The following is a 26,344-nucleotide window of genomic DNA, read 5'->3' on the forward strand; positions in this document are numbered from 1 at the left end:
GCTCAATTTTAGCAAAACAGAAAAAGATAAAACTTTTAAAACCCCACACATTTTTTAAAGTTTCAACAAAGCACATTCTTTAAAAAAATTTTAATATAATATCTATATTATGTTGAGGATGAAGAAGAAATTCCAAATTGGGTAAGTTATTAAGTGTGACTATTTTTGCAAATTTCCATTGGAAAAGCCTCTTCCTATGTTTAACTTTACAAATTATTTGTGATAAAATTTCAAAAATAAATAACGTTATGGCGCAGTTTCGTGTTCCTGTGTCAGTGCTGAGTGATCCAGTAACTGCATCCCGTTATCACACCGTGGAAGTGAACTCCCTTTCGGCTCTCAAAGTACTTATTTTAAGTCCTTCCTTCCTTCATAAGAATTGGTTGATTACCATCTCCTGCTTTTAATTGCATTAAGGTTACAAATGTGAAAAACATCAGAATGCTAAGATGAAGCAAAACTAGAAATGTTTAAAATCCTGTCCTGCTCTCTGGTCCACAGGTGTTTCTCTCTGACTATAATTATGTTGCACTTGCTCAGAAGGGCATACAGTGTAGAGGTTAGGGTGAGGGCCAGGGTTCTGATTCTGGCTCCACTGCTAGCTAGCTTCCTGATCTTCTGATTCTCTCTCTGTGCCCCAAGAAAAAACAGTCCTTACTTCACTTCATTGTGGTAGGGTTTACACATAAAGCACTTACAGCAACACTCCAATGCTCCAACTTAATATGGGTCAGCCCTCGTTTCTACACATATCTACTCTCATACACATGGAATATTTGCATGGCGGGTAAATGATTGTTTCCATGGGAACTTTCATATTTCCAGGTCCTTATCCCACTATCTTCTTCTTTTTTTTTTTTAAAGAAGTTTATAAGCTACAAGTTTCATTCTTAGAACAGCATTAACATAAGTTTTTCATTCACTGCCGTGGGTGTTCCCATAAAAAATTTTTTTTCACTGTTTTGTGGGTCTGGTATTTTTAATGAGTTCATATCTCATAGGCACATGTACAGAGTGGCCTATTCTGTATTCTCAGATACTGTTGCTTTGGGGCATCGTATTCTTGTGCAGTAAGGAAAAAGTGGGGGTGGGGCGTGAAATAACTGAATTCCTGTGAAATTCTACTGCAAAGCTAAAATCTGAAACTTAATAATTTAACCTATCATCCAGCCATTGAAGAAAAAACCTTTTGACCCAATTATTATCTTTTTAGAAAAGGTAATTTCAAAGCAATACATTTTTTAATTATCTAGTGTCAGGTGTACAGCATCATAATTCGAAATCTGTATACACTACAAAGTGATCACATCCGTCACCATAAAATTGACCCCTTTCACCCCTTCTGCCCACCCCCTAACCCCCTTTCCCGCTGGTAACCACTGATCTGTTCTCTGTATCTATGAGTTTGTTCGTTTGTTTTGTTTTGCTTTGTTTTGGATACAACAGATGAGTGAAATCATATGGTATTTGTCTTTTTCCTTCTGACTTATTTCACTTAGCATGATACTCTCCAGGTCCATCCATGTTGTCACAAATGGCAAGATTTCATTCCTTTTCATGGCTGAGTAGTAGTCCATTGGGTATACATACCACATTTCCTTTATCCATTCATCCATGGATGGACACTTAGGCTGCTTTCATATCTTGACTATTGTTAATAATGCCGCAATGAACATAGGAGTGCATATATGTTTTTGAATTATTGTTTTCATTTTCTTTGAATAAATCCCCAGAGTGGAATTGCTGGATTGTATGGTAGTTTTCTTAATTTTTTGAAGAATCTCTAAAATGTTTTCGATCGTGGCTGCACCAGTTTACATTCCCATCAACACATCCTCTCCAACACTTGCTATTTCTTGTCTTTTTGATACTAACCATTCTAACTAGTGTCTAGTGTGAGGCGATATCTCATTGTGGTTTTGATTTGCATGTCCATAATAATCAGTACTGATGAACATCTTTTCATGTGCTTATTGGCCATCTGTATGTTTTCTTTGGATATGTCTCTATTCAGTGTCTCTGCCCATTTTTTAATTGGATTGTTTCATTGTTGTTGAGTTTTATGAGTTCTTTATATATTTTGGATATTAACCCTTATCAGATACATGATTTGCAAACATTTTCTCCCATTTAGTAGGTTGTCTTTTTGTTTTGATAATTGTTTCCTTCACTGTGCAGAAGCTTTTTAGTTTGATGTAGTCCCATTTGTTTATTTTTACTGTTGTTTCTCTTGCCCTTGGAGTCCAGTCCACAGGAATATTGTTAAGACTGATGACAATGAGGTTACTGCCTATGTTTCCTACTAGGAATTTTACTGTTTTAGGCCTACATTTAAGTCTTTAATTCAATTTGAGTTGATTTTTGTGTTTGGTGTAAGACAGTAGTCTAGTTTCATTCTTTTCCATGTGGCAATCCAGTTTTCTCAACACCACTTATCAAAGAGACTGTCCTTTCTCCATTGTATGTTCTTTGCACCTCTGTCATAAATTAATTGTTCTTATATGTGTGGGTTTACTTCAGGGCTATCAATTCTGTTCCACTCATCAGTGTGTCTGTTTTTGTGCCAGTATCATACTGTTTTGATTACTATAGCTTTGTAGTATAGCTTGAAATCAGGGAGCATGATACCTCCAGCTTTGTTCTTCTTTCTCAAGATTGTTTTGGCCATTCAGGATCTTTTCTGTTTCTGCACAAACTTTAGAATTATTTGTTCTAGTTTTGTGAAATATGCCATTGGAATTTTGATAGGGATTGCATTGAATCTATAGATTGCTTTGGGTAGTATGGACATTTTAACAATATTAATTCTTCCAATCCATGAGCACAGTGTATCTTTCCATTCATTTGTGTCTTCTTAAATTTCTTTCATCAGTGTCTCATAGTTTTCAGTGTACAGGTATTTCACCTCCTTGGTTAAATTTCTTCCTAGGTATTTTATCCTTATTGCTACAATTTTAAATGGGGTTTTCTTAAATTATCTTTCTGATAGAAATGCCACAGATTTCTCTATATTGATTTTGTATCCTGAAACTTAGCTGAATTCATTTATTAGTTCAAAGAGTTTTTTGGTAGAATCTTTAGGGTTTTCTATATATAGCATCATATCATCTGCAAATAATGATAGTTCTGCTTCTTCCTTTCTGATTTGGATGACTTTTATTTATTTTTCTTGCCTAACTGCTGTGGCTAGGACTTTCAACACTATGTTGAATAAAATTGGTAGAGTGGACATCCATCCTTGTCTTGTTCCTGATCTTAGAGGAAAAGCTTTCAGCTTTTTCATCATTGAATATGATGTTATCTCTCGGTTTGTCATATATGGCCTTTGTTTGTTGAGGTACGTTCCCTCCATACACATTTTGTTGAGAGTTTTTATCATAAACAGATGTTATGATTTTATCAAATACTTTTTCTGCATCTATTGAGATGATCGTATAATTTTTATCTCTCATTTTATTAATGTGGTGTATCATGTTGATCGATTTGCAGATGTTGAATCACCCTTGTATCTCTGGAAGAAATCCCACTTGATCATGGGGTGTATGATCCTTTTAATGTATTATTGAATTTGGTTTCCTAATATTTTGTTGAGGATTTTTCCATCTATACTTATCAAGGATATTGGCCTGTAATTTTTGTGTGTGTGTGATGCCCTTATCTGGTTTTGGTATCAAGGTAATGCTGGCCTTATAAAGTGAGTGTGGAAGCATTCCCTCCTCTTTGATTTTTTTTTGGAAGGGTTTGAGAAGGATAGGTATTAAATCTTTGAATGTTTGGAAAAATTCACCAGGGAAGCTGTCTGGTCCCGGAATTTTGTTTGTTGGGAGGTTTTTGACTACTGTAATCAGTCTTCAGGTTTTATATTTCTTCATGATTCAATCTTGGTAGATTGCATGTTTCTAGGAATTGGTCCCTTTTTTTCTATGCTGTCCAATTTTTTGGTGTATAATTGTTCACAGTATTCTCTTATGATCCTTTGTATTTCTGCAGTAGCAACTGCAATTTCTCCTCTTTCATTTCTGATTTTATTTATTTGAGCCCTTTCTCTTTTTTCTTGGTTAGTCTAACAAAAGGCTTTTCAATATTTTTTATCTTCTATTTTCTATTTTTTTTAATCTTCTCAAAGAACCAGATCTTAGTTTCACTGATCTCTTGTCTCTTTAGTATTTATTTCATTTATTTCTGCTCTGATCTGCTCCTTCCTTCTACTGACTTTGGGCTTCATTTGTTCTTCCTTTTCCAGTTACTTTAGGTGTAAAGTTAGATTGTTTATTTGAGAGGTTTTTTTGTTTGTTTGTTTGTTTCTTGAGGTAGGCCTGTAATGCTATGTACTTCTCTCTTCAACTGCTTTTGTTGCATTCCATAGATTTTGGTACATTGTATCTCTGTTTTCATTCGTCTCCAGGTATTTTTCAATTTCTCCTTTGATTTCTTCAATGACTCACTGGTTGTTTAATCTCTACATTTTTGTGGTTTTTCCAGTTTTCTTCTTGTAATTGATTTCTAGTTTCATAGTGGTCATTGTGGTCAGACTAATTATTAACTAATTATTATAATTTTAGTTAATTTTACTACTTTTGTCTTTCAACCTTTATACCTGCTTTATAAGTGGTTGATCTACTATCTTTCCTGTATATTTACCTTTCTAGTGAGATTTTTACTTTTGTATGTTTTCTTATTATTAATTAGTGCCTTTTCTTTCCAGCTTAGAGAATTTCCTTTAACATTTCTTGTAGGGCCAGTTTAGTGGTGATGAACACCTTTAGCATTTGCTTATCTGGAAAACTCTTAATCTCTTCTTCAATTCTGAATGATAACCTTGTCAGGTTGAGAATTCTTGGCTGGAAAGCTTTTCTTTTCAGCACCTTGATTATGTCATGCCACTCCCTTCTGGCCCATAAAATTTCTGTTGAAAATTCTACTAACAGCTTTATGGGGTTTCCCTTATACATTCTAAGTTGTTTTTCTCTTGCTGCCTTTAAGATTCTCTCTTTACCTTTAACTTTTACCATTTTAACTATAATGTGTCTTGGTGTGGTTCTCTTTGGGCTCATCTTACTTGGAACTCTCTGGACTTCCTGGACCTGGATATCTATTTCATTCCCTAGATTAGGGAAGGTTTCAACCATTATTTCTTCAAATTATTTTTCTGGCCCTTCCTCTCTGTCTTCTCTTTCTGAGATCACTCTAATGCAAATGTTATTCCACCTGATGTTGGACCCGAGGTACTCAAGTATCTTCACTTTCTAAAATTCTTTTTCATTTTCCTGCTCTGGGTGATTTTCATTGCTTTGTCTTCCAGCTCATTGATTCATCCTTCTACTTCATCTGGTCAGCTGTTGAACCCCTCAAGTATAGTTTTCAGTTCAGTTATAACTTCTGTTTGGTACTTTCTTATATTTTCTATTGCTTTGTTGAAGTTCTTGCTGTGTTTATTCATTATTCTTCCAAGTTTGGTGGGCATTTTTATGATCATTACTTTGAACTATTTATCAGGTAGGTTGCTTATCTTCATTTCATTAATGTCTTTTGCTGGGGATTTGTCTTGTTCTTTGGTTTGGAACGTATTCCTCTGTCTCCTCATTTTGTCTTACTACCTGTGTTTGTCTATATGTATCAGGCAAAACACCTACTTCTCACAGTCTTGAAGGAGTGTTCTTATGTAGGAGATGACCCTTGGGGCCCAGAAGCACAGTCTTCCCTGAACACCAGAGCCAGGTGCTCAAGGGGAGGCCCTCGTGTGGGCTGCATGCACACACCAGCTGTGGTGGGGTCTCAGCTGCTGTGTGGAAAAGGCAGGGCCCTGGGGTGCTCACCTGACTTGGTTGCAGCATGGCCACTGCCTGGGGAAGGCAGGACACAGTGCATTCGCCCAGCCCAGTTGTGGCGCAGCTGCTGCGCAGGGTGGGCAAGGCCCTCACCCAGCTGGGTTGTATTGTGGAGTGGGTGGAGCATGCCCTCCGGTGCTATCAGGCTAGAGGGAGGGTGCCAAAAATGGCATTCACCAGCTCTTCACCAGCAAGTTAGGATGAGATTGTAACAAAGGTGCCCAATAGCACTTCCATCCCCAAGAAAGTACCAGCAGGTTCCTAGCTCTCTGGCAGCTACTGTAAAATCAGTAAGTGGGTCTCCCTCACTTATGGTCTAGGTGCTCTTTGCCATTTTTGCCCTTTCTGCTGCTTTTGCCCTGGATCTCACTGCAAATGGGTCTGCATGTAAGCCCTTTAAGAATGGGTTCACTGTTCCCTATAGTTTTATGGTTCTCCTGGACTTAATCCCCACTGATTTGTGGGGCTCGTCTTTTCAGTGTTGGACCCAAAGGTCAGGGTGCCTCACATGGGGCTCAATCCCTTCACTCCTTGAGGGAAAGTTCTATATCTTTGGGATCCCTCCCAACTGTGGGTCACTGCTTCTGGGGTGGGGACCTGGGTGAGACACTCTGCTTCTCTGTCTCAATGCATCTTTTTTATCTTTTGCTGTCAAGGCACTGTTTATCTAGTTCTCAGGTCCTTTTCAAAGGAAAATCATCCATATGTTGCTGTAAGTTTGTTGTGTCCATGGGAGGAGTTGAGTTCAGGGTCTTCCTATGCCGCCATCTTAAACCCTTCTACTCAAAGCAATAAATTTACATAAAATAAAAATTACCTAGACATTGAAAGCTTTCACTTGCAACATGAATGTTGAGGAACCTCAATTATCTAGAGTAGTGTTGTCCAATAGAAATACACCGTGATATATACTTACATATATATAATTTTAAATTGACTAATAGCCACATTAAAACAAATAACATGTGAAATTAACTTTGATAATATGTTTTATTTAGTCCACTGTGTTTAAAATGCCATCTCAACAAGTGCCCAATATTATAAAAAGTGTTGAGATATTTAACTTTTTTTTATAGTAAGTTTTTAAAATCAGTGTGTATTTTATACTTATAACACATGACAATTGGAACTACCCATGTTCAAATGCTCATACCCATGTGTGGCTGCCAGCTGCTATATTGGATGGAGAAACTCTAGTTTATTTCTCCCCTTTGGCCCATCCAAGAACTAGTTGCTTTGTGCCAAGAGATCAAATCTGAAGTCACTACCACTAACAGTCATTCTGAGTAAGGGCCCACTAACAGTCATTCTGAGTAAGGGCCCAAAACACATGTCTATTCCATAAGTCAATTCAGATTGTGAGGTTAGAGCACATTTTGCCATATTTTCCAAGTCTCCAACAAATGCAGAAAAGAGGCCCATGTCCTCATTTGGCAGAAGGTCTAAATTCTGAGGCCTCCAGTGAAATACACTGAGGATTTTTCTGCCAAATAAAAAGGAGGCTGATTGTTCCTAGTATCAAGGGAATGCTTGGCAGCTGAACATTTACAAAACATCTCTTTCATCTGCCTGATGGAAGAGCTGACATAGGCTTCCCAGCTAGTCATTCTCCTAGGGATCTTGATCAGATGCTAACAATGCAGGTGAGAGCACCTGTCCTGCTTGGGCAGCTGTGCTCTAAGCAGGAGCCTCGTCACCAGGTCCCTCAAAAGATAAGGTTTCTCTTCCCAGTTTCATCAGCCTCTTCCAGACATTCTGTTTGCTGCTCTGTGCCGTAGTCACTTTTATTACAGCTTCTTTCACCTGATTTCCAAAATCACTGTTTTCAAGGTCACCTAGACTGAGACCTCTTGTCACTGCCACTCGCCATCTTCCCAGGCCCCTGGGGTAGAAACCCTCTTTCTCCAGATCGAGTCCACCTTCAGGTCATGGTCCCTTGGCTTCTGCAGTGTACCTTGAATCCATCCCTCCCTCTCCCCTTGCCAATGTCTGGGTTTACACTCACTTCCTTCTTGCTTGCCCCAATTATTGAACCAATTCCTTAACTGGCCCCCTTTCTCCAATTTCCCTCCCCATACTCCTCATCTCAATTTATCCTCTACCTTGCTGCCAGGGTGAGCTTTCTAAAATAGAAACTAAATCGGGTCACTGTTTGGTTTCAAGACTTTTATTGACTCACTGTTGTCTACATAGTGGATTTTAACCCTTTTTTATAAGCAGAGGAAGCCCCAACTTTTTTCAATAACGTGTTACCAAGAACCCCAGGATAGAAAACAGATAAAATCTGAGCTGCTCTGAGCTGCTCTGGGTGAAGCAGGGACAGACGCCTCAGAGGCTGCCCTAAAGTCCTCTAGCCCCACCTCCTCTGGGCTCCCGGCAGCTTCAAGGAATCCTGAAGCACTTCTGGACACAGCTGGAACCCTACTGCCCAGTGGGAAGCCTGTGCTCCTTGGCCTAGCATTCAGGGCCCAGTGGAATCTGGGTCCAGCCCACCTTTTTGGTGCCATCACCCGTCACTGCACTGCACACATACCCCAAGTCCCCGCTACACAAACCACACATGACCCCACATGCCAGGCATTTCTGAGGCTTCACACTGTGGCCACACAGTGTCCTCTGCCGGGTGTGTCCTCCTGCTCATGCCTGTATGGCGAGATCCTAGTTGCCTTCCCAGGTTTAGCACCATCATTCTATGTGAACTCTTCCCTTATGAACAACGTGGATGAACTTCCGTTATAAACTAATCCCTCCCTCCTCTAGGAAGACTGCTGAATTTACTGTCTAACCACTTACCACATCTGTTACCTGGACGTGTTTCTCCTAGCAATATTGTGGGCAAGGGCCTTTGATTATCTTTCTAATCCTGGCCCAGATTTCAATAAATGTTTGTGACATCATGAAGTTAAGACTGTGTCCCCTCTATCATCAACAGAGGTGAGTGAGCTATTCTCAATTCCATGAGGAATTCTGAGAACCTTCAGGGCAAGAAAGAGGCCAAAGAGCCCTGAATTGGGAATCTGGCTTGCTCCACACTATGTCTTTCTTTCTTTCTTTCTCTCTCTCTCTTTCTTTCTTCCTTTCTTCCTTTCTTCCTTCCTTCCTTTCTTTCTTCCTCTCTTTCTTTCTTTCTTTATAATTGAAGTATAGTTGATTTACAATGTTGTGTTAATTTCTGCTGTACAGCAAAGTGATTCAGTTACGTACATATATACATTCTTTTTTCAAAAAATATTCTTTTCCATTATGGTTTATCATAGGATACTGAATATAGTTCTCTGTACTATACAGTAGGACCTTGTTGTTTTTCCATTCCATATGTAATAGCTTACATCTGCCAAACTAGGTCTTTAAATTCAGCCCTACGCTGCTATGGTTTTAATGCTCTTGGAATAATGATACTGATCACTCTAGTGACTAATTTTTATAAGGCAGCAACCACATGCCAAGCACTGCTGTAAGCATTTTTCAGGGATTAACTCATTTTTGTTTTGCAGAATGAAGGCTGCAGGAGTTACTAAATTGAACTCCTCTTTCTAGTTGCACTGGGGACTGAATGAGATCTTACAGATCATCTCCTGCAGCAATGAAGAAACCACCAGAGTCACCAGACAGAGAATAAGATGACCACTTCAGGTGATTCAGCAGGTGGCAGAGCTGCCTGGTGGCAGGTCTCCTGGCTCTTGGGTGGCTCTACTTTCGCCCACACAGCACTGCTTCTCTGTAACAGGAAATGGCCTGATACCAGCCAGAGCCACATGTAGATGTACAAAATGTTTTACAAAGCTTCCGCAAAGGCATATGACATTCAGGTATCAGCACAACTCAGTTCATGCCCAAATATTTCCTCACTTAAATGATTCCATTTCAAATTTGATTTATTTGATGTAAAAGTTGCCTCCTAGTAAAAATTATAATCACTAAATAATTTCTCTAACAATGGTATGAGTTGCACCAATAGAAACCTAGGGTAGAAACAACCTCCTGTTCTCAGCTATAGACGTGCTAATGACTGCATGTGAGATCCCATCCAGGCAGAGTGGGCTCCTGGGGAGGCCTCAGTCACTCTGGTTAAGGCTGCTACCACATGGCTTCAAGGACATGGCTGTCATGACCCTCGGATATATACTGATCATAATTTTTTGTAAAGCATGTCATCTTAGTCAGCTGAGGTTGCTCTAACAAAACACCATAGACTGGGTGGCTTAAACAACAGACATTTATTTCTCACAGTTCTGCAGGCTGGGAAGTGCTAGGTGAAAATGCAAGCACATTCAGTTCTTGGTGACGGCCCGCTTCCGGGCTTACAAACAGCCACCTTCTGTTTGGGATCTCACATGGCAGAGAGCAGAAGTTCTGGTCCCTTCCTCTAATCCCATCATGGAGGCCCCACCTTCATGACGTCATCTAAACCTAATCACCTCCCAAAGGTCCCACCTCCAAATACCATCACACTGGGGTTTAGGGCTTCAACATACGAATTGGGAAGAACACAAACTTTCGGTCCGTAACACATGTCTCAATTCAAAGTACATTTCCTGAAAGGCAGCATGATATGGAAAGACAAGTGAACCTGAAGTCAAAACTTCCACCATTGACCAACTGATCTTTGGGGGAATCAGTTAATATGGCCAAGCCTCAGATTTGTCTTAAAGAAATGTTATCAGTTCTACTGGCCCTGGCTAGCTGGGTCACTGTGAAACTTCAAGGAGATGTGGGTGAAGAAGACTGGGATCAGTAAATACTTAATTTTCTTCTTTAAGGATTGACCATATTTGGAGAATGTTATCCAGAACTGTTTCCTCATTACATCTCAGAGAAAGGAAGTGACTTAGCCATGATCCACAGTCCAGGAAGAACACAACAGAACCGGGGCATCGTCCCTCCCTAGCACTCTATCCTTTACCTAAACTGTTTTAGGATAGCATTAATTCCATTCTTCTTCTCTAGGAATGTGTAGAAACTTTTGTAAACCCATATATTAAACCTTACAATTTGTAATTGAAGGCTAGAAGGACATCAAAATAATGTTTATTGAATGCATTAAGGCACTAAGCTCTTGATACATAGTTTCATCCGACCCTCAGGGCAGCCCAACAGTGCTATTGTCACGGCCCCTCTTCCAGTCCACTGTTCCAGAATTTGAGGGTCAGGAGAGTTAAGTAACTAGCCCAAGACCACACAAGTGGAAAGTGGCAGAGGAGATTCAAACTCAAGTTTGCATGACCAAATTCAGTGCTTTTCCCATTAGCCCTGGGTGCCTCAACAAGAAAAAATAATCTCACAAAACTGGAGAAAAAGGAAAACAACAATAACAATGTGATTTCGGCATGCTGTCCACTGATGTTATTTCAGAAATGTGCACTTAACATTCATATTTTGACAAAAGCAGTAATTGCCATATTAGGAGAAAACAAATTAGTTGTTTATTTTTTCTCTCTCTCTCTCTTCTAAAAGTTTAAAAAGTATACTTTGGGCTTGCTAACTTAAAAGGGCAGAAGGATGGTGCAGTGAATTAACGTGCTTCCATGGCCGCTTCATTTGCATACACTGCAGAGGCGCAGAGAATGGAAGGACCCCTGACTAAAGGACTTGCCCGCCGCATTCCATTCTGGGGGTAATGCCTTCACCTGTCTACTTTTAAAATTCTGCTACTTTAAGGTATACAAATGCGAGTTCAAATTCCTGCCTGAAACACCAGTGGGGGTTCACTACACACCCTCAGCTTTAAGGGTCACGCTGTCTTTCTACAGCACCTCCCCCCTCCCCCTCCCCCTCTCCTCCCCTCCCCCCCTCTCCTCCCCTCCCCCCTCTCCTCCCCCCTTCCCCTCCCCTCCTCCCCCCTCCTCTCACCGCGCGGGGTGCTAGGAAGGCTGGGGTGGGCGAGGGCCGAGGGCCGAGGGCTGCGGCAACCGGGGGGCGGAGGCGCATTGTGAAGTGGCCAGAGCGTCACAGGCGGCCCGGACCCCCGGGATCCGAGGGCGGGGCGGGTCTCCGCAGCGCCCCCCGTGAGGTCCAGGGACCCTGGCTCAGACGCTGGGCGCGCGGGGAGGGAGCATGGAGGGCTTCGGCCGCTTCTCCCCGTGGCCTCACTCGGACCTCTGGGAGGCCCCGCCGCCCCGCAAGGAGCGCGCATCCTCGGCGCGGCTGGGCGGGTCAGGGCCGCAGAGCGAGCAGGACCTGTGCTCCCGGCCCGGGACTCCCCGCGAGCGGAGCGAGGCCTCGGCGCCCTGGCCGCACCTGCGCTGCTCGCCCACCCCGCGGCCCCGCCGGCGCCGGTACCCGGACTTTCCGCCTGAAAGCCGCAGCCTGACCGACGTGGCCCGGAGGCCCCCGGACCACGCCAGGAAGCACCGGCCCCGCAGCCGGCGCCTGGAAGACACCTGGGGGGAGGCGGGTACCAAGCCCCTGGAGCAGGGAGGCAGGCCGCCTAGCCCGGCCTGGCAGCAGCAGCCCCAGCTGCCACCGCAACAGCCTCAGCCCTGCCAGCACTACCCTCCGGCCCGGGGAGATTCGCCCCCACCTTACCCGCAGGGAGCTTACACTCCCCCGAGTGGAACTTTCGGGGTAGAAAAGGTGCAGAGCGGAGACCAGTGGGCAGTGCCGGCCTGCAGAGGTCTCGGTCGCTGGTCCCTTTCCTCGGTTCACACGAAGAAGTGTTCTGTGCCCTCCAGAGAGTTCGGGACGCAGTCAGGTTGCGTGTACCTCCAGAAAAGATACCGTAATGATCCGGTGGAGTCCTTAGCCAGCCAGTACTCCCAGCCCTCGCTCTCCAGCAAGGCGATGCAGAACCAGCACACCCAGATCCTCAAGAACAAGCTGGAAGAGGCAGTAATGTCCTCCAGGGACCGGAAGATTGTGGCCCTGGTGCTGACCTGGCTCAAGAAGGCCCAGAGGATGCGGGAGCTGCAGCAGCAGGCGGCCCTAGCCTGGGAGGAGCTGAAGCGCTCGGACCAGAAGGTCCAGTTGACCCTAGAGACAGAGCGCAAGCTGCTGCTGCAGCAGAGCCAGGAGCAGTGGCAGCAGGAGAAGGAGCAGCGTGTCCGACGGCGGGACCGGCAAGCGACGAACACGAGCCGGCAGGAGCGCAGGTGGAAGGCGCGGCTAGGGGACCAAGAGAACCAGCGCCAGGAGAAGCTGGAGGGGGCCCCCTCTGAGACCGAGGCCAAGCGCGGGACGCAGTACCAGGTGCAGCGCCTGCAGGAGCACGAGAGGATGATGCAGGACCTGCGGGAGCAGAACAGCCTGCAGCTGCAGAAGAGGCTGAAGCAGGTCTGTCTAAAGAGGCATGTGCACACCACCGAGGGCCAGAAGAAGATCCAGGAGACCCGTCTTAGCTCCCTAGTCAATTACCAGGCCCGGAAGGTCCTCAGGGACTGCCAGGCCAAGGCTGAGGAGCTCCTTAGGAAGCTGTCCCTGGAACAGAGTTCCCAGTGGTCCCAAGAGATCCCCCAGGGCCTGATTAAGGAGCATCACCGGGAGCCGAAGGAGAAGGTCAAGAAGGAGGAGGAGCAGTGCCAGCAGGTCAAGGGGTGCGCGGAAGAGTCCGGGGAGCAGAGGAAGGGGCACGAGCGGCTGCCCGTGGAGCTCGCGGACCAGAAGACCCTGCAGACCAGGAGTAACGTCCACAGGAATATCAGCGACAAGGTGCAGCAGATTCGGGAGCTCAACATCCTGCGGGAGAAGAATCATCACATCCTGAAGCTGAAAGCCGAGAAGGAGGAAAAGTGCCACATCGAGCGCATTAAGGAAGCCATTAGGAAAAAGGAGCGGAAGATGGAGCAGATCTCGCGAGAGAAAGATGCACCCTTCGGTGAATTCCAAAAGATCTCCAGGGCCTCCAGGGCAGACAACGTGAGAAAGTTTGCCAACAACTTCTTTGATCCGATAGGGCGGGAGGCCCAGGTTCGAGCTGGGCAGCAGAGAGGAGGCCACTGAGAACCTGACGACAAATAGCTTACAGCCCAGGCGGCTAGAAAGAGATGTGGCAATGTGATTCGTTTTATAATCTGATTATAATTGAGCATTCATTTTTTAAAAGTGTATAAAATAGCTGCAATTTCGTCTGATGAACTAGTTTATTAATTCATTTGGATGGTTGAGAGGGTTGGGGTAGAAATTTGGAAATTTTAAGAAAATTACTTGCCTTTGTACATTTGGATTTAAGTAGAAAATATTCATTTAGTTCTCAAGTAATCTTAGAAGCATATGTCAGACACATCTTTGAGGAACCAAAGAAAAATCTACAGTGGGGAATACAGTTCTGTGTCATGAGGTAAGTCTTTCCCTGTCCAGAACTTACAAAAGTGTGAAGTGTGATGTACCTGTCATAAGAAATCTGCAAGAAAAATCTGCACAAAAAGAGTGTGTGGGGGTAGGGGTGGGAGGAATTTCTGTAAACAAGTATATTTGGGAACACAGCATACTACAGCCCCTCTTGGGATTTCATAATGCATGTGAAATTTTTAAAGGCTCTGAAAAGTCTGTCAGTAAAGACACATTTGATTAACCTAGTGTTTTTCACAAACCACGGAACTCTTTTTTTTCTTGGATCTTTCCATGGGATTGATGTTCTGTGAAATATTTTTGGAAACAGCTCTCTGTAGATCCTCCCAGGCTGCACTTCTTTGGCCTTCCCTTCCTGTGTTAATAGGAAATATTTATAATTCCTTTAGCACTACTGATTGACTGCACCACCACAGACATGCTGTCCAAAAGCTCACTGGAATCTTTTGGTCCAATTCTTCCCCCCCCCCCCCCTTTTGGTCAGTCTCATCCAGTCTTTTGGAACGAAATTCTATTAGAATCCTTCTCTTCCCCTCTGTTTCTCCTCTGTCTCTTCTGAAGGAGGTATGTGATGTCATTCTGTCTACCCACATTGTGTCTAATTAAACTAACCAGTCTGAATGAATGGCTAAGCATGATTCAGGAACACGACATTTAAAAAATAAGGAGCCAGAAGCTAAGTAGAATTTAACCCATCACATCTCAAAGTCTCCATTGAAAAATTCTAAAGGTGTTCTTTAAATGTCCCTAATGTAACATTTGTCTTTCAAAAAAAAAAAAAAAAAAAGAGGAGAGAGTAAGCCCCACTGGAAGATTTGTGTCTTCTTAGTGTTTTTGAAGTGACATGAAAGGTGACCTGGCAAGGGGTTTTGTTCAAAGGTCAGTGTGAGATCCATATTCTCATCTTACATAATGGAAACTGGGCCCACTTCCCTGCCGTAGTTCCCCTCTGTCTGCTGTCCCCAAAGAGGCCTACTCAGGCCCTCACTCCTTTGCTCAAAAGTAGAAAGGCCCATACATCTTGGCTCAATTTCTAATCTTATTATTTTCTTCTCTTCACCCAAGCTAATGCTGTTCCAGCCAAATGCTGTGTACATTCCCAGCATTCTAGGAAAGTGCTTAAAATATCTCAGACAGACGTCCCATGAATCTAACTCTTCCTCTTGACATAGGTATGTGACTTTGGGGAAGTTACCTTCCTGGGCCTCAGTTTCCTCATCTGTAAAATAGAATTGTATTTCGTACTTCAAAGGGGTGTTGTGAGGGATGATTAAAATAATCTAAGGTGCCTGGCATAGTGTCCAGAACCTAATACACACACAGTAATTAAATATTGCAGTTGTTATTATATTACTGACTTTCCATTTTTGTCAATTCCATTCTCCCTATCTAATTGCTATCTCACCAGCTGCCTCCTCCCATCATACCCACGTCTGATTTCTCTGAGGTTAGCTCACATCCTGCCTCTTGTATGAAATGTGGGACCTCCGTGGCTGCTCTGTCTCAACATCAGCCTCCTTTGACAAGCTGCTCACTTTATGGCTTAGTGAGCACTTAGAAATTGCTGCTTTGTTGGCATATCCGTTTTGCAATCCCCATCTTGGCTTCCAAGCTGGACTGCATGCTACTTAAGGCTAGGGTCATTATACCCATGCTTAACATGGTGGTCAATATAAAGTCAAAAGCCATTAAGCACAATATTTTGACCCTACCTCCATATCCCATGCCTTTACCCTACTAATGTTCTTTGCTCTTTACTCCAAGAAATAAATACAGACTTTCATTCTTTTATCCAATTCTTTATGAATATTACTGGTAGAAATAATCAATACAGAATAAAACTGACAGAAGATGAAGTACATTTACTTTCCCCTATTTCTCCCTTAAAACAAAAAAATTCTATATATACATATATATCCCCAGTATAAATATATATATTTTTTGACCCCAACCATTACCCATGCCCCCAAAGACCCAGTGGGGAGCCTAGACTTTTACCCTCACCAGGATGTAATAAGGAGCTCCCCACCCTGGCAGAGTCAGTTGAGACCACCTGGGGAGCCTAGCCTTTCAACCACTACTGACACCACCACCACCACCACGATGCAGTAACAGGGCACCCCTCTCTCTCCCTACTGAGTGGTATCAGATAAAGCCTAGTGGAGAGGAGTTTTATCACCCTCCATCAGTAACACCCCTCTGGTGTCAATAGATGTCATGTGGGGAGCAGTAATGAGGCACTCTTAGACCTCCCAGCCAGGGAGGTATCACTGGAGGCCTAGAGGGGAGCCAACATCCCCACCTCCACCCAGCAGTGGTGGAGAGAGCCCCCTCCCCCCCACTCAGGTGGCAATGGAGGCTGAGTGGGGAGCTGGACTTATATCCCTGCCTGGCAATAATAAGGCCTCAACCTTCTTCCCTTTCTAGAACAGTGTGAGAGAATGCCAGATAAAACAGCAGATCCAGTCCTGCAATACTCAAAATGTCCAGGTTTCAATTCAAAATCACACTTCGTGTCAAGAACCAAGAATATCTCGAACTGAATGAAAAAGACAATAGGTGTCAATGTGAGGATGACAAATGTTAGAAATATCTAAAGATCTTAAAGAAGCCATGATAAAAATGCTTCAACAAGCAATTATGAACACACTTGAAACAAGCAAAATATAAAATTGTCTTGGCAAATAGAAAGCCTCAAAAAAAAAAAACGAGATATAAAGAAGAACCAAATGTAAATTTTAGAACTGGAAAACACATTAACAAAAATAAAAAGCTCAGTGGATGAGCTAAACAGCAGAATGGAGGGGACAGAAGAATCAGTGAACTGTAAGACAGAACAATAAAAATTACCAACTCTGAGAAATAGAAAATTACCAAAAAAAAAAAAAAAAAAAAAAATAGCAGAGCCTCATGGACCTGTGGGACTATAACAGAAGTTCTAACAGTCATGGCATGTCCCCAGAGGAGAGAAGTAAGAAGGTAGGGCTGAAAAAGTGCTCAAGGTAATAATGGCTGAAAACTTTTCAAATTTGGTAAAGAGCTAACCCTACATATTCAAGAAGTTGAGTGAACCCCCCCCCCAAAAGAGTAAACCCATAGAAATCCATAAGACATATCATAGTCAAACTTCTAAAACTGAAGAAAAGAAAAAAATTCTTGATCAGAGAATGAGAAAATAAGCCACAGACTGGGAGAAAACATTTGCAAAAGAGTGGCTATATTAATATGAGACAAAGTGCACTTCAGAGCAAAAATTACCATAGACAGGACCATCATAAACTTACAAGAGAGTCAATCCACTGAGAAGACATAGTTCTAAACATCTATGTATAAACAACAGAATTACAAAATATATGAAGCAAAAACCAATAGAACTAGAAAAAGGAATAAAATCACAGTTGCAGCTGGAGACTTGAACACCCTTCTCTCAACAATCGATAGGACTTCTAAAAAGAAAATCAACAAAGATACAGAAAAACTTAACACCATCAACTAACAGGATCTAATCAACAGTTACAGAAAACCCCAGCCAGCAGCAGCAGAACACACATTCTTTTCCAGCACTCATGGAACAAATAGCAAGAGAGATCATATCCTGGTCCAGAAAATAAACTCAGGACATTTAAATTATTGAAATCATACAAAATGTGTTCTCTGACCACAAAAGCATCAAACTAGAAAACAATTACAATGATACCAGGAAAATCTCCAACAGTTAGAAATTAATCAGAACTCTTCTAAACAATCCCTAAGTCAACGTCTCAAAGGAAAATTTTTAAAATACATTGAATTTAATTAAAATAAAATGTCAGATTTGTGGGACACAGCAAAAGCAGTGCTGAGAGGGAAATTTATAGAATTAAGTACATTTAAAAAGGCAAAAATCTCAAATCAGTAATCTAAGCTCTCACCTTAGAATAACCTAGAAATAGAGCAAAATTAAACCCAAAGCAAACAAAGAAAATCGAAGAACAGAAATCAATTCAAATAAAATTGAAAAATTCTCTGAAAAATTCAATAAAATAGACAAACCGCTAACAAGACTGATAAAGAAAAAAGAGAAGACACAAATTACCAATATCATGAATGAAACAGCAATATCACTACAGACCCTGAAGACATCAAAAGGATAATAAGGGAATGCTATGAGCAACTTTACACAAAGTTTGACAACTTAGATAAATGGACCAATTCCTCCAAAAACACAAACTACCACACCTCACCCAATATGAAATAGATCATTTGAATAGCCCATAATCACTAATGAAATTAAATTCATAATTTTAAAACTCTCCCCCCAAAATCTCCTGGCTAAATGGTAACACTCAAGAATTTCACAAATGCTTAGACAAGAAATAACACCAATTCTACACAACCTCTTCCAACAAAATGGAAGAGAAGGGGACGCTTCCCAGTTTATTTCATGAAGTTAGTGTTACCACAATACCAAAACAAAGACAGCGTGAAACAAACAAAACCTGCAGAATAATGTCACTCATGAATATAGATGTAAAAATCCTTAACAAAACGTTAGCAAATTGCATTCAACAGTATATAAAAAGAATTATGCACTACAACAAAGTTGGACTTATTCCAAGACTGCAAGGCTGATTCAGTACTTGAAAATCAATCACCATATTAATAATCCAGCACATTAGCAAATTGAAGAAAAGCACATGAACATATAAATCAATACAGAAACAGCATCTGACAAAATTCAACACCCATTCATGAATAATACTTTCAGAAAAATAAAAATAAAGGGGAACTTCCTCAACTTGATAAAGAGCATCTACAAAAAAATCTACAGCAAGCATTACACCTAAGTGAAAGACTACATGCTTTCTCCCAAGATCGGGAACAAGGCAAGCGTGTCCATTCTCACTGCTCTTATTCAACATCATGCTGGAAAGCAAGAAAAGAAAATAAAAAGCATAAGATTGGAAAAGAAGAAACAAAACGATCCTTATTCATAGATGACATGATGGTTTATATAGAAAATCCAAAGGAATCTATGTAAATCTTCTAATAAGTGAGTTTAGCAAGATCACAGGATACCAGAGCAGCATACAAAAATCAATCAGATTTCTATATATTATCAATGAACACATGGTCACTGAAATTTAAAAATACACTACCATTTACAATAACTCAGAAAAACTTACATATAAATCTAATAAAACATATATATGACTTACTTGCTGAAAACCACAAAAAGCTGATGAAAGAAAGAAGACCTAAATAAATAGACCTACTATCCATGGATTAGAGGACTCAACATAATAAAGATGTCAATTCTCCCCCACTGATAAACAGATTTATTGTAATTCCTCTTAAAGTCTCAGATTTTTAGTAGATATGGACAAGGTTATTCTAAGATGTATACGGAAAGGCAAAGGAACTAGAAGAGCTAAAACAATTTTGAAAAAGAGAAAGTGAGAGGAATCAGTCTGCCCAGTTTCATGACTTATTACATGGCTGCAGTAATTAAGACTATGTGATACTGATGAAGACATAGACACATACATTAATGGAACAGAATAAAGAAACCAGAAAGAGACCCACAGAAATATGTCCAATTATCATTTTCGGCAAAGATGCAAAAGCAATTTGATGGAGAAGGACAGACAGCTCAACATGATACTGCTGGAACAAGTGGATATCTACAGGCAAAAAGTAAGGAAGTAACAGAGAGAGAGAGAGGGAGGGAGGAAAGGAGGGAGGGAGAAGGGGAGGAAGGAAGGAAAGACTTCAACCCAAGTCTCAGATCTTATACAAAAATTAACTCAAAGTGGATCATGGACTTAAATGCAAATTGTAATACAATAAAGTTTTCAGGAAAAAATCTTCAGGATCTAAAGTTAGGCAAAGAGTTCTTAAACTTGACACCAAAAGCACAATCTATAAAAGAAAAAATTGATAAATTGGACTTTATCAAAATTAAAAACTTTTGCTGTGTGAAGGAATCTGTTAAGAGGATAAAATGACAAGTTATGGGATGAGAAAATGCAAGTTTAAACTATAATGAGATATCATTATTCACCTATTGAATGGCTAAAATAAGAAATAGTGACAACACAGAATGCTGGCAAGGATGCAGAGAAACTGGATCACCCAGGCATTGCTGGTGGAAATGCAAAATGGTACAGTCACTCTGGAAAGCAATTTGGCAGTTTCTTCAAAAACTAAAGATGTAACTACCATATGACACAGCAATTGCAGTCCTGGGCATTTATCCCAGAGAAATTGACTTATGTTCGTACAAAAACCTATATATGGATGTTTATAACAGTTTTATTCATAATAACCCAAAACTGAGTTAACCCAGATGTCCTTCAACAGCTAAAAGGTTAAACAAACAGTGGTACATCCGTACCATGAAATACTACTCAGCAATGAAGAGGAAACAACTACTGATACACACGACAACTTAGATGAATCTCCAGAGAATTATGCTGACTGAAAAAAGCCAATCCCAAAAGGTTACATAGTGTGTGATTCTACTTATATAACATTAATGAAATGACAGGATTGCAGAAACGAAAAACAGATTAGTGGCTGTCAAGGATTATAGATGGGATGGAGGTGGAGGAAAGTGTTTATGGTGATAAAAGGGCAACATGAGGGGTCCTTCTGGTGAAGGAAATGTTCTGTATCTTGGCTGTCAATGTCAGTATCCTAGGTGTGATACTGTACTATAGTTTACAAGATGTTATCATCAGGAAAAATTGGGTAAAGGGCACATAAGATCTCTCTGTCCTACTTCTTAAAACTGTATGTGAATCTACAATTATCTCAAAAGATTTCTAAAAATAAAATAAAACTAACATTATTGATTGCTGGAAAAAAAATGCATTTTTGTTGGTGACAATGAGAACGTCAAAACCTGAACCCAGGAAAACTAGATTTAGTAGAAATTTATTAACACAAAGTAAACTCAACAAAGGCTAAAACTGAAAATAGTAACAGTTGTTACTGACTAAAAATTGAAGCACATTTTCTCTATACATTTACCTATGTATAATTTGGCCTGGAAAAATTGAACTTGGTAGAAATAATTCCCACAACAGCAGAAGCTGTAATTGGTCACATTTGATATTGTCAAGAACACTGATAAAATAAATGCAACTGGTCTCAATGCAAAGAAGTTTCGTAAATTGAAAACAAAAATAGAAAAATTTGGAAGCAATGACTGTACCATTTAGAAAACTGATCACAGAATTGAATTGGCTTAAAGGAGTTTGTGTTAGAAAATACTCTCTCAATGAAAATGTAATAGCCTTAGCATTCTGACTTAAATATTTGTATTCAGTACTTAGCAGATCAAAACTATGGGATCAAAACATCCTATCATCTAGCCAAACCTTATGAAATGTTTACTATGTGCCAGGCACTTGACATACACTAGACACTTTTACATTCATTTATATCCTTTTATTTTATCACCTTTATAACATAAATTAGCTACGGTATTTCACAGATGAAGAACTGAGGTTTACAGAGATTGAGCAAGATTTCTGAGATGCTGCTGCTAGTAAGTGGTAGAGCTGGGATTTGAACCCAGTTCTCTCCGACTCCCTATGCTGTTTCCATACATTACCGGCCTTTCAGTGATGAAAAGGAAATATACCATTGTGATTATAACCCAGACTCTGAAACCAGACTATCCATGTTCAAATCTAATCTCCATCATTTAACTAAGAGGGGCATAGGGCAAGGTTCTTTACCCATCCATGCATCAGTTTCTTTATTTACATAAAGGAAATAGAGTGCATAACTCATAGGGTTGTGGTGATTAAATGGATCAGCACACGTAAAGTATTTAGAACAGTGTTGAACACACAACAAAAACTCCATGTTAGCTTTTATTATATAATATTTTCTTGACTCCAATGTTGGACAAAATATTTTTGAAAAAAAAAAAACAGGGCTTCCCTGGTGGCACAGTGGTTGAGGGTCTGCCTGCCGATGCAGGGGACGCGGGTTCGAGCCCTGGTCTGGGAAGATCCCACATGCCGCGGAGCAACTGGGCCCGTGAGCCACAACTACTGAGCCTGCGCGTCTGGAGCCTGTGCTCCGCAACAGGAGGGGCCGCGATAGTGAGAGGCCCGCGCATCGCGATGAGGAGTGGCCCCCACTTGCCGCAACTAGAGAGGGCCCTCGCACGAAACGAAGACCCAACACAGCCAAAATAAATAAATAAAGTGAAAAGAATCAAATTAAAAAAAAAAAAAGTTCCTGTTGCTTTCTTACATATCATGCTACAATACAAAAGCTGAATTAGACAACTCAGAAAGTAGTCAGGTTTAAAAAAAAAAAAAAAAAAACCAAAAAGAAGAAAGGAAGAAGTATTTTTGAAAATCTGATTTGCGAGGACACTCAGAATTTGGGAGGAATGAATGGTAAAATAACCTAAGTTTTGTCAAACATTAACATGTATATGTCTTTTATTGTAGGATTTGAACAAGATAGTGATATTAATTGCATTTGACCGGATATCAGGAGTTTTAAAGAAGTTACCTTTGGCTCTAGGGGATTGAAGTGTTTCTCCCCTGCCTATCTAATTGAATTAATTCCATATTGGACCAGCTTTTATTAATGTTCCTACTCTATGCTGATCCTGTAGTGATTGTGCATTGAGGGGAGAAAATACTGATTCAACTGAGTATTCTCAGGCATTAATCCTTCCTGGGTATGGGATGTCACTGAAATGATCTGGAGCTGTATGCTTCTCCTTTGCGTGTATCTTGTATAATGAAGAGTCAATAATGGACTTTTTTAAAATTATTTTTTGAGACACCAAACACTTGCCAATTTGATTTTGCCTTTTTAAAAATCAGAAAGTTCTGGGTATTTTCCAATTCTATATCTAGTTGCAATCAGACCCATTTCCCTTTCTCATAGCACATGAAACCAGCATCATTCTATTTCCAGTTAATTTTTCTGTGCTTCTAAAGGAGTGACTGTTTCACTTTGATGTTGCAGATGTTGAAACTCACAGGAAGTAGGGGGTCAGATTTACTGGAAAGCTTACATTTTTGAGGTCAAGTAGAGGTGAGCTAATTCTCAAAAGGGGAGGAAGGACCACTTCAAAAGGTTCTGAATCTTATTTTCTCCATTAGCCTAATTGACACTTATACTGGGTGGATGATGGTAATTGCTTAAAGCCATGCCCCTTTCACTGCCTTGAAGGTGGTAAAGGGATAGAAGCCTTAGGTCCCTGTCAGGGCACAGCAAGGGAGTCCTCCTGCAACCATCTGAAAATATGAGCTGCCAGGAACTACTCACCCCCCCTTCTTTATAATCATTTTGTAAATGTCTTCTTTTTTTAACTTTTTATTTTATATTGGAATACAGTTGATTAACAACATTGTGTTAGTTTCAGGTGTACAACAAAGTGATTCAGTTATACGTATACACGTATCTATTCTTTTTCAAGTTCTTTTCTCATTTAGGTTATTACAGAATACTGAGCAGAGTTCCCTGTGCTATACAGTAGGTCTTTGTTGGTTACCTATTTTAAATATAGCAGTGTGTACATGTCAATCCCATCCTCTTAAGCTCAGCTCAGAAACACACCCATGTGTTAATCAAGGCTACAGATTGACTCTCCCTACGTGGCATGGAAGATGGCCAACAACAGCCTTAGTCTTATGTGTTTTTTATTTGCAATCCAAGAAGAGAGACTTCTCTGCCTCCAATATGGAAAATTCTAGGAAAGACTTGGATTGGACCAGTTTGGGACCCAAGCCTTTCCCTTGGACCTGTCTCTGTCTATTATAGCCTTATAGCATGCAGCATTATACTCCATCCAGTCTGCAAGTCAGGCCTCTTGCGGGCATTACAAAATGAGGTGAAGTGGGCAAGGGTGCTCTCAAGATGCTAAATAGAAGAGAGGATATTGGGTAGCCCTTGGCACTCAGGAAGCAAGCTTCATACACATGAGGTAGCCAGGAAGCAAGCTTCATACACATGAGGTAGCCAGAAAGCAATGACAGAATGATGAGATTTAGGAAATTATATGCCACAAACAATAACTAGGATTTACTTAGCGTTGCTTAAATGGCAATGAAATGTTTCCATCTTTCCCTGAACTCTCATACTCCCTGTCTATTTTATTAATGCAAAAACAGGCCCAAATTTCTACGTCTCATAGTGTGGGAGATTAGTGATCTTGAGGGTCCTCCTGTTTCAGAACAGGTATATCTTTCATAAAATACAACTTCTTTGCATTGCTGAGATTATGGAAATAAGGGACACCTCCATGGGGACACACCACACACACACACACACACACAAACACACATAGTCAGAGATCTGAGTAGTTAGTATTGGAAAGTTGCTCTGAGGACATACAGGCAGAGTTGCTCTGAGGACAATTCCAAATAACAGTATGTCAAGAGGGAGAAGCTGACCCTGAGATTCACAGTTTAGTCCAGGGACTATGGAAGGGGATGACATGGGTCCAGGTCAGCAGCGTTCCTGGTCCTGGCAGAAGAAACCACTCTGGAGACAAGCATCCTATTCTGTATTCCACAGACCAAGAACAGCCAAATGTGAGCTCAATAGATCATCACACAAGGACACAAATCATAATGAGTGATTATCAGCAGAAATAAAACAGATTAGGATGCATATGGATTTGAAATATTAGAATTCTCAGAATCAGAATAGAGAATAACCATATATAAAATGTTTAAACAAAAGATGGGATCATAAAGATGAGCAAGCAGAAAGGAATAGCAAATATGATGAAGGAGATTTGAAAAAGACATAGAACTTTTTAAAATGACATATATAGTTTTAGCTATTAAAAAAATTCAGGGAGTGCGGTAATAGCATATTACACATAATTGAGGAGTGAATTGGTGAACCTGAAGATAGATCTGTAGAAATTTTCTAGAAAGTAGCACAAAGAAACAAGATGTAAAGTGCAAGAGAGAAAAAAAGAGACAAGGAAGGTAGAGTAAGAAGTTCCAATATCATATCAGAGTCCAGGAGGAAGGAGTAGAAAAGACAGGTAAGAGGGCTAATTTAAAGGTAATTTCCTAAAACTGAGGTACATGAGTACAAGGACACAGTAATCATGGCAGTTACCCAACAAGACAAAGAAAAAGTAAATCCAAACATGGACATATTGAAGACAACATGCCAAGTACCAAAAACAAACTGAAGATCTTAAAAGCATTAAAAAAGAAAATGTACCACCTTCAAAGGAATGACAGACTGACAGCAATTTTCTCAACAGCAAAAACCAAAGCCAAGAGACAATGGAATAATATCTTCTAAATGCTGAGGGAAAATCACATCACAGTCATCCTAGAATTGTCCACCTAGCAAAAATACCTCCACTCATGAGAGTGAAATAAAAACATTTTTAGAGAAACAGAAACCAAGTCTACTACCAATAGACCTAAGCCAGAAGAACTTTAAAATATGCACTCCAGGAAGAAGGGAAATAATCTTGGAAGAAAAGTCTGAGTTGCAAAAAAGTAAAGAAGTAGGCAAATATTAATATTGTCCATAAAATAATATTAACATCTAATTTCCATAACTTAGAAATAAAAATGTTTAAGAAGACATAATGAAAATACTCAGGATAATAGTATAAAAGTTGAAAGAGGAAATTGTTGTGTGATTTGCTAGGAGGGTTGAGGTACTATTGTTAGTGTTTAGTAGTTTTGCATGGTATAATTTCAAAGGTAACCATCAGAGAACAGAAAGAGAGTACAGCATCACTTCCAAACGAGTAGAAGGAAAAATGGAATGAGAAAGCCAATAAAAATGGAAAGTTTTAATAGTCAAGAAGAGAAAAATAGGCAGAGGGAAAAATAAATAGGAAGCAGAAGGTAACAGCATAGTGGAAAGACAGACAAATATTGCATCATGTTAATGAAACAGGACTAAACTCACCACACAATGGACCGAGATAGTCACACTAGATATTTTAAAACATTCAGCCATGTGCTATTCACAGGGGACACATTCAAACATAAGGACAGGGAAAAGTTGGAAGTGAAAGATTTATGAAGCAAATATTAACCAAAAGAAAGATTTCTACTGTCAGAAAAGGTAGGCTTTAATACAGAAAAGCGTTATATAGATAGGGCCTCTGTGCAATAACAAAATGTTTGATACATCTGAAAGATAAAACAATTCTAAAAAGTCTTATGTTACATGTAATGCAAAATTGATAGAGTACATAGGGAAATTAAACTCATCATCAGAGTGGG

General features: G+C 40.6%; 1 protein-coding gene across 4 annotated transcripts in view; it reads left to right on the top strand.

Annotated features, from left to right (window-relative positions):
- Positions 1 to 20,934, top strand: part of LOC130707321 (coiled-coil domain-containing protein 185-like) — a 34,842-nt gene extending 13,908 nt beyond the window's left edge. The window contains exons 3-5 of one of the 4 annotated variants that reach the window (XR_009007231.1): positions 9,323 to 9,461; positions 15,177 to 15,283; positions 16,539 to 20,934. Coding sequence is in view for 2 of the 4 variants with exons in the window: in XM_057541318.1 (XP_057397301.1) it covers positions 11,883 to 13,763 (1,881 nt within the window). In the remaining 2 variants the exon portion in view is untranslated. Of the gene's footprint in view, positions 1 to 8,102; positions 9,462 to 11,657; positions 14,101 to 15,176; positions 15,284 to 16,538 lie in introns of those variants that run through there. The other 3 variants (XR_009007229.1, XM_057541318.1, XM_057541327.1) reach the window with 3 other exon arrangements.
- Positions 20,935 to 26,344: the final 5,410 nt, after the last annotated feature.

This window comes from Balaenoptera acutorostrata, chromosome 1, assembly GCF_949987535.1.
Source record: "Balaenoptera acutorostrata chromosome 1, mBalAcu1.1, whole genome shotgun sequence".
Classification (NCBI taxonomy): Eukaryota; Metazoa; Chordata; class Mammalia; order Artiodactyla; family Balaenopteridae; genus Balaenoptera; species Balaenoptera acutorostrata.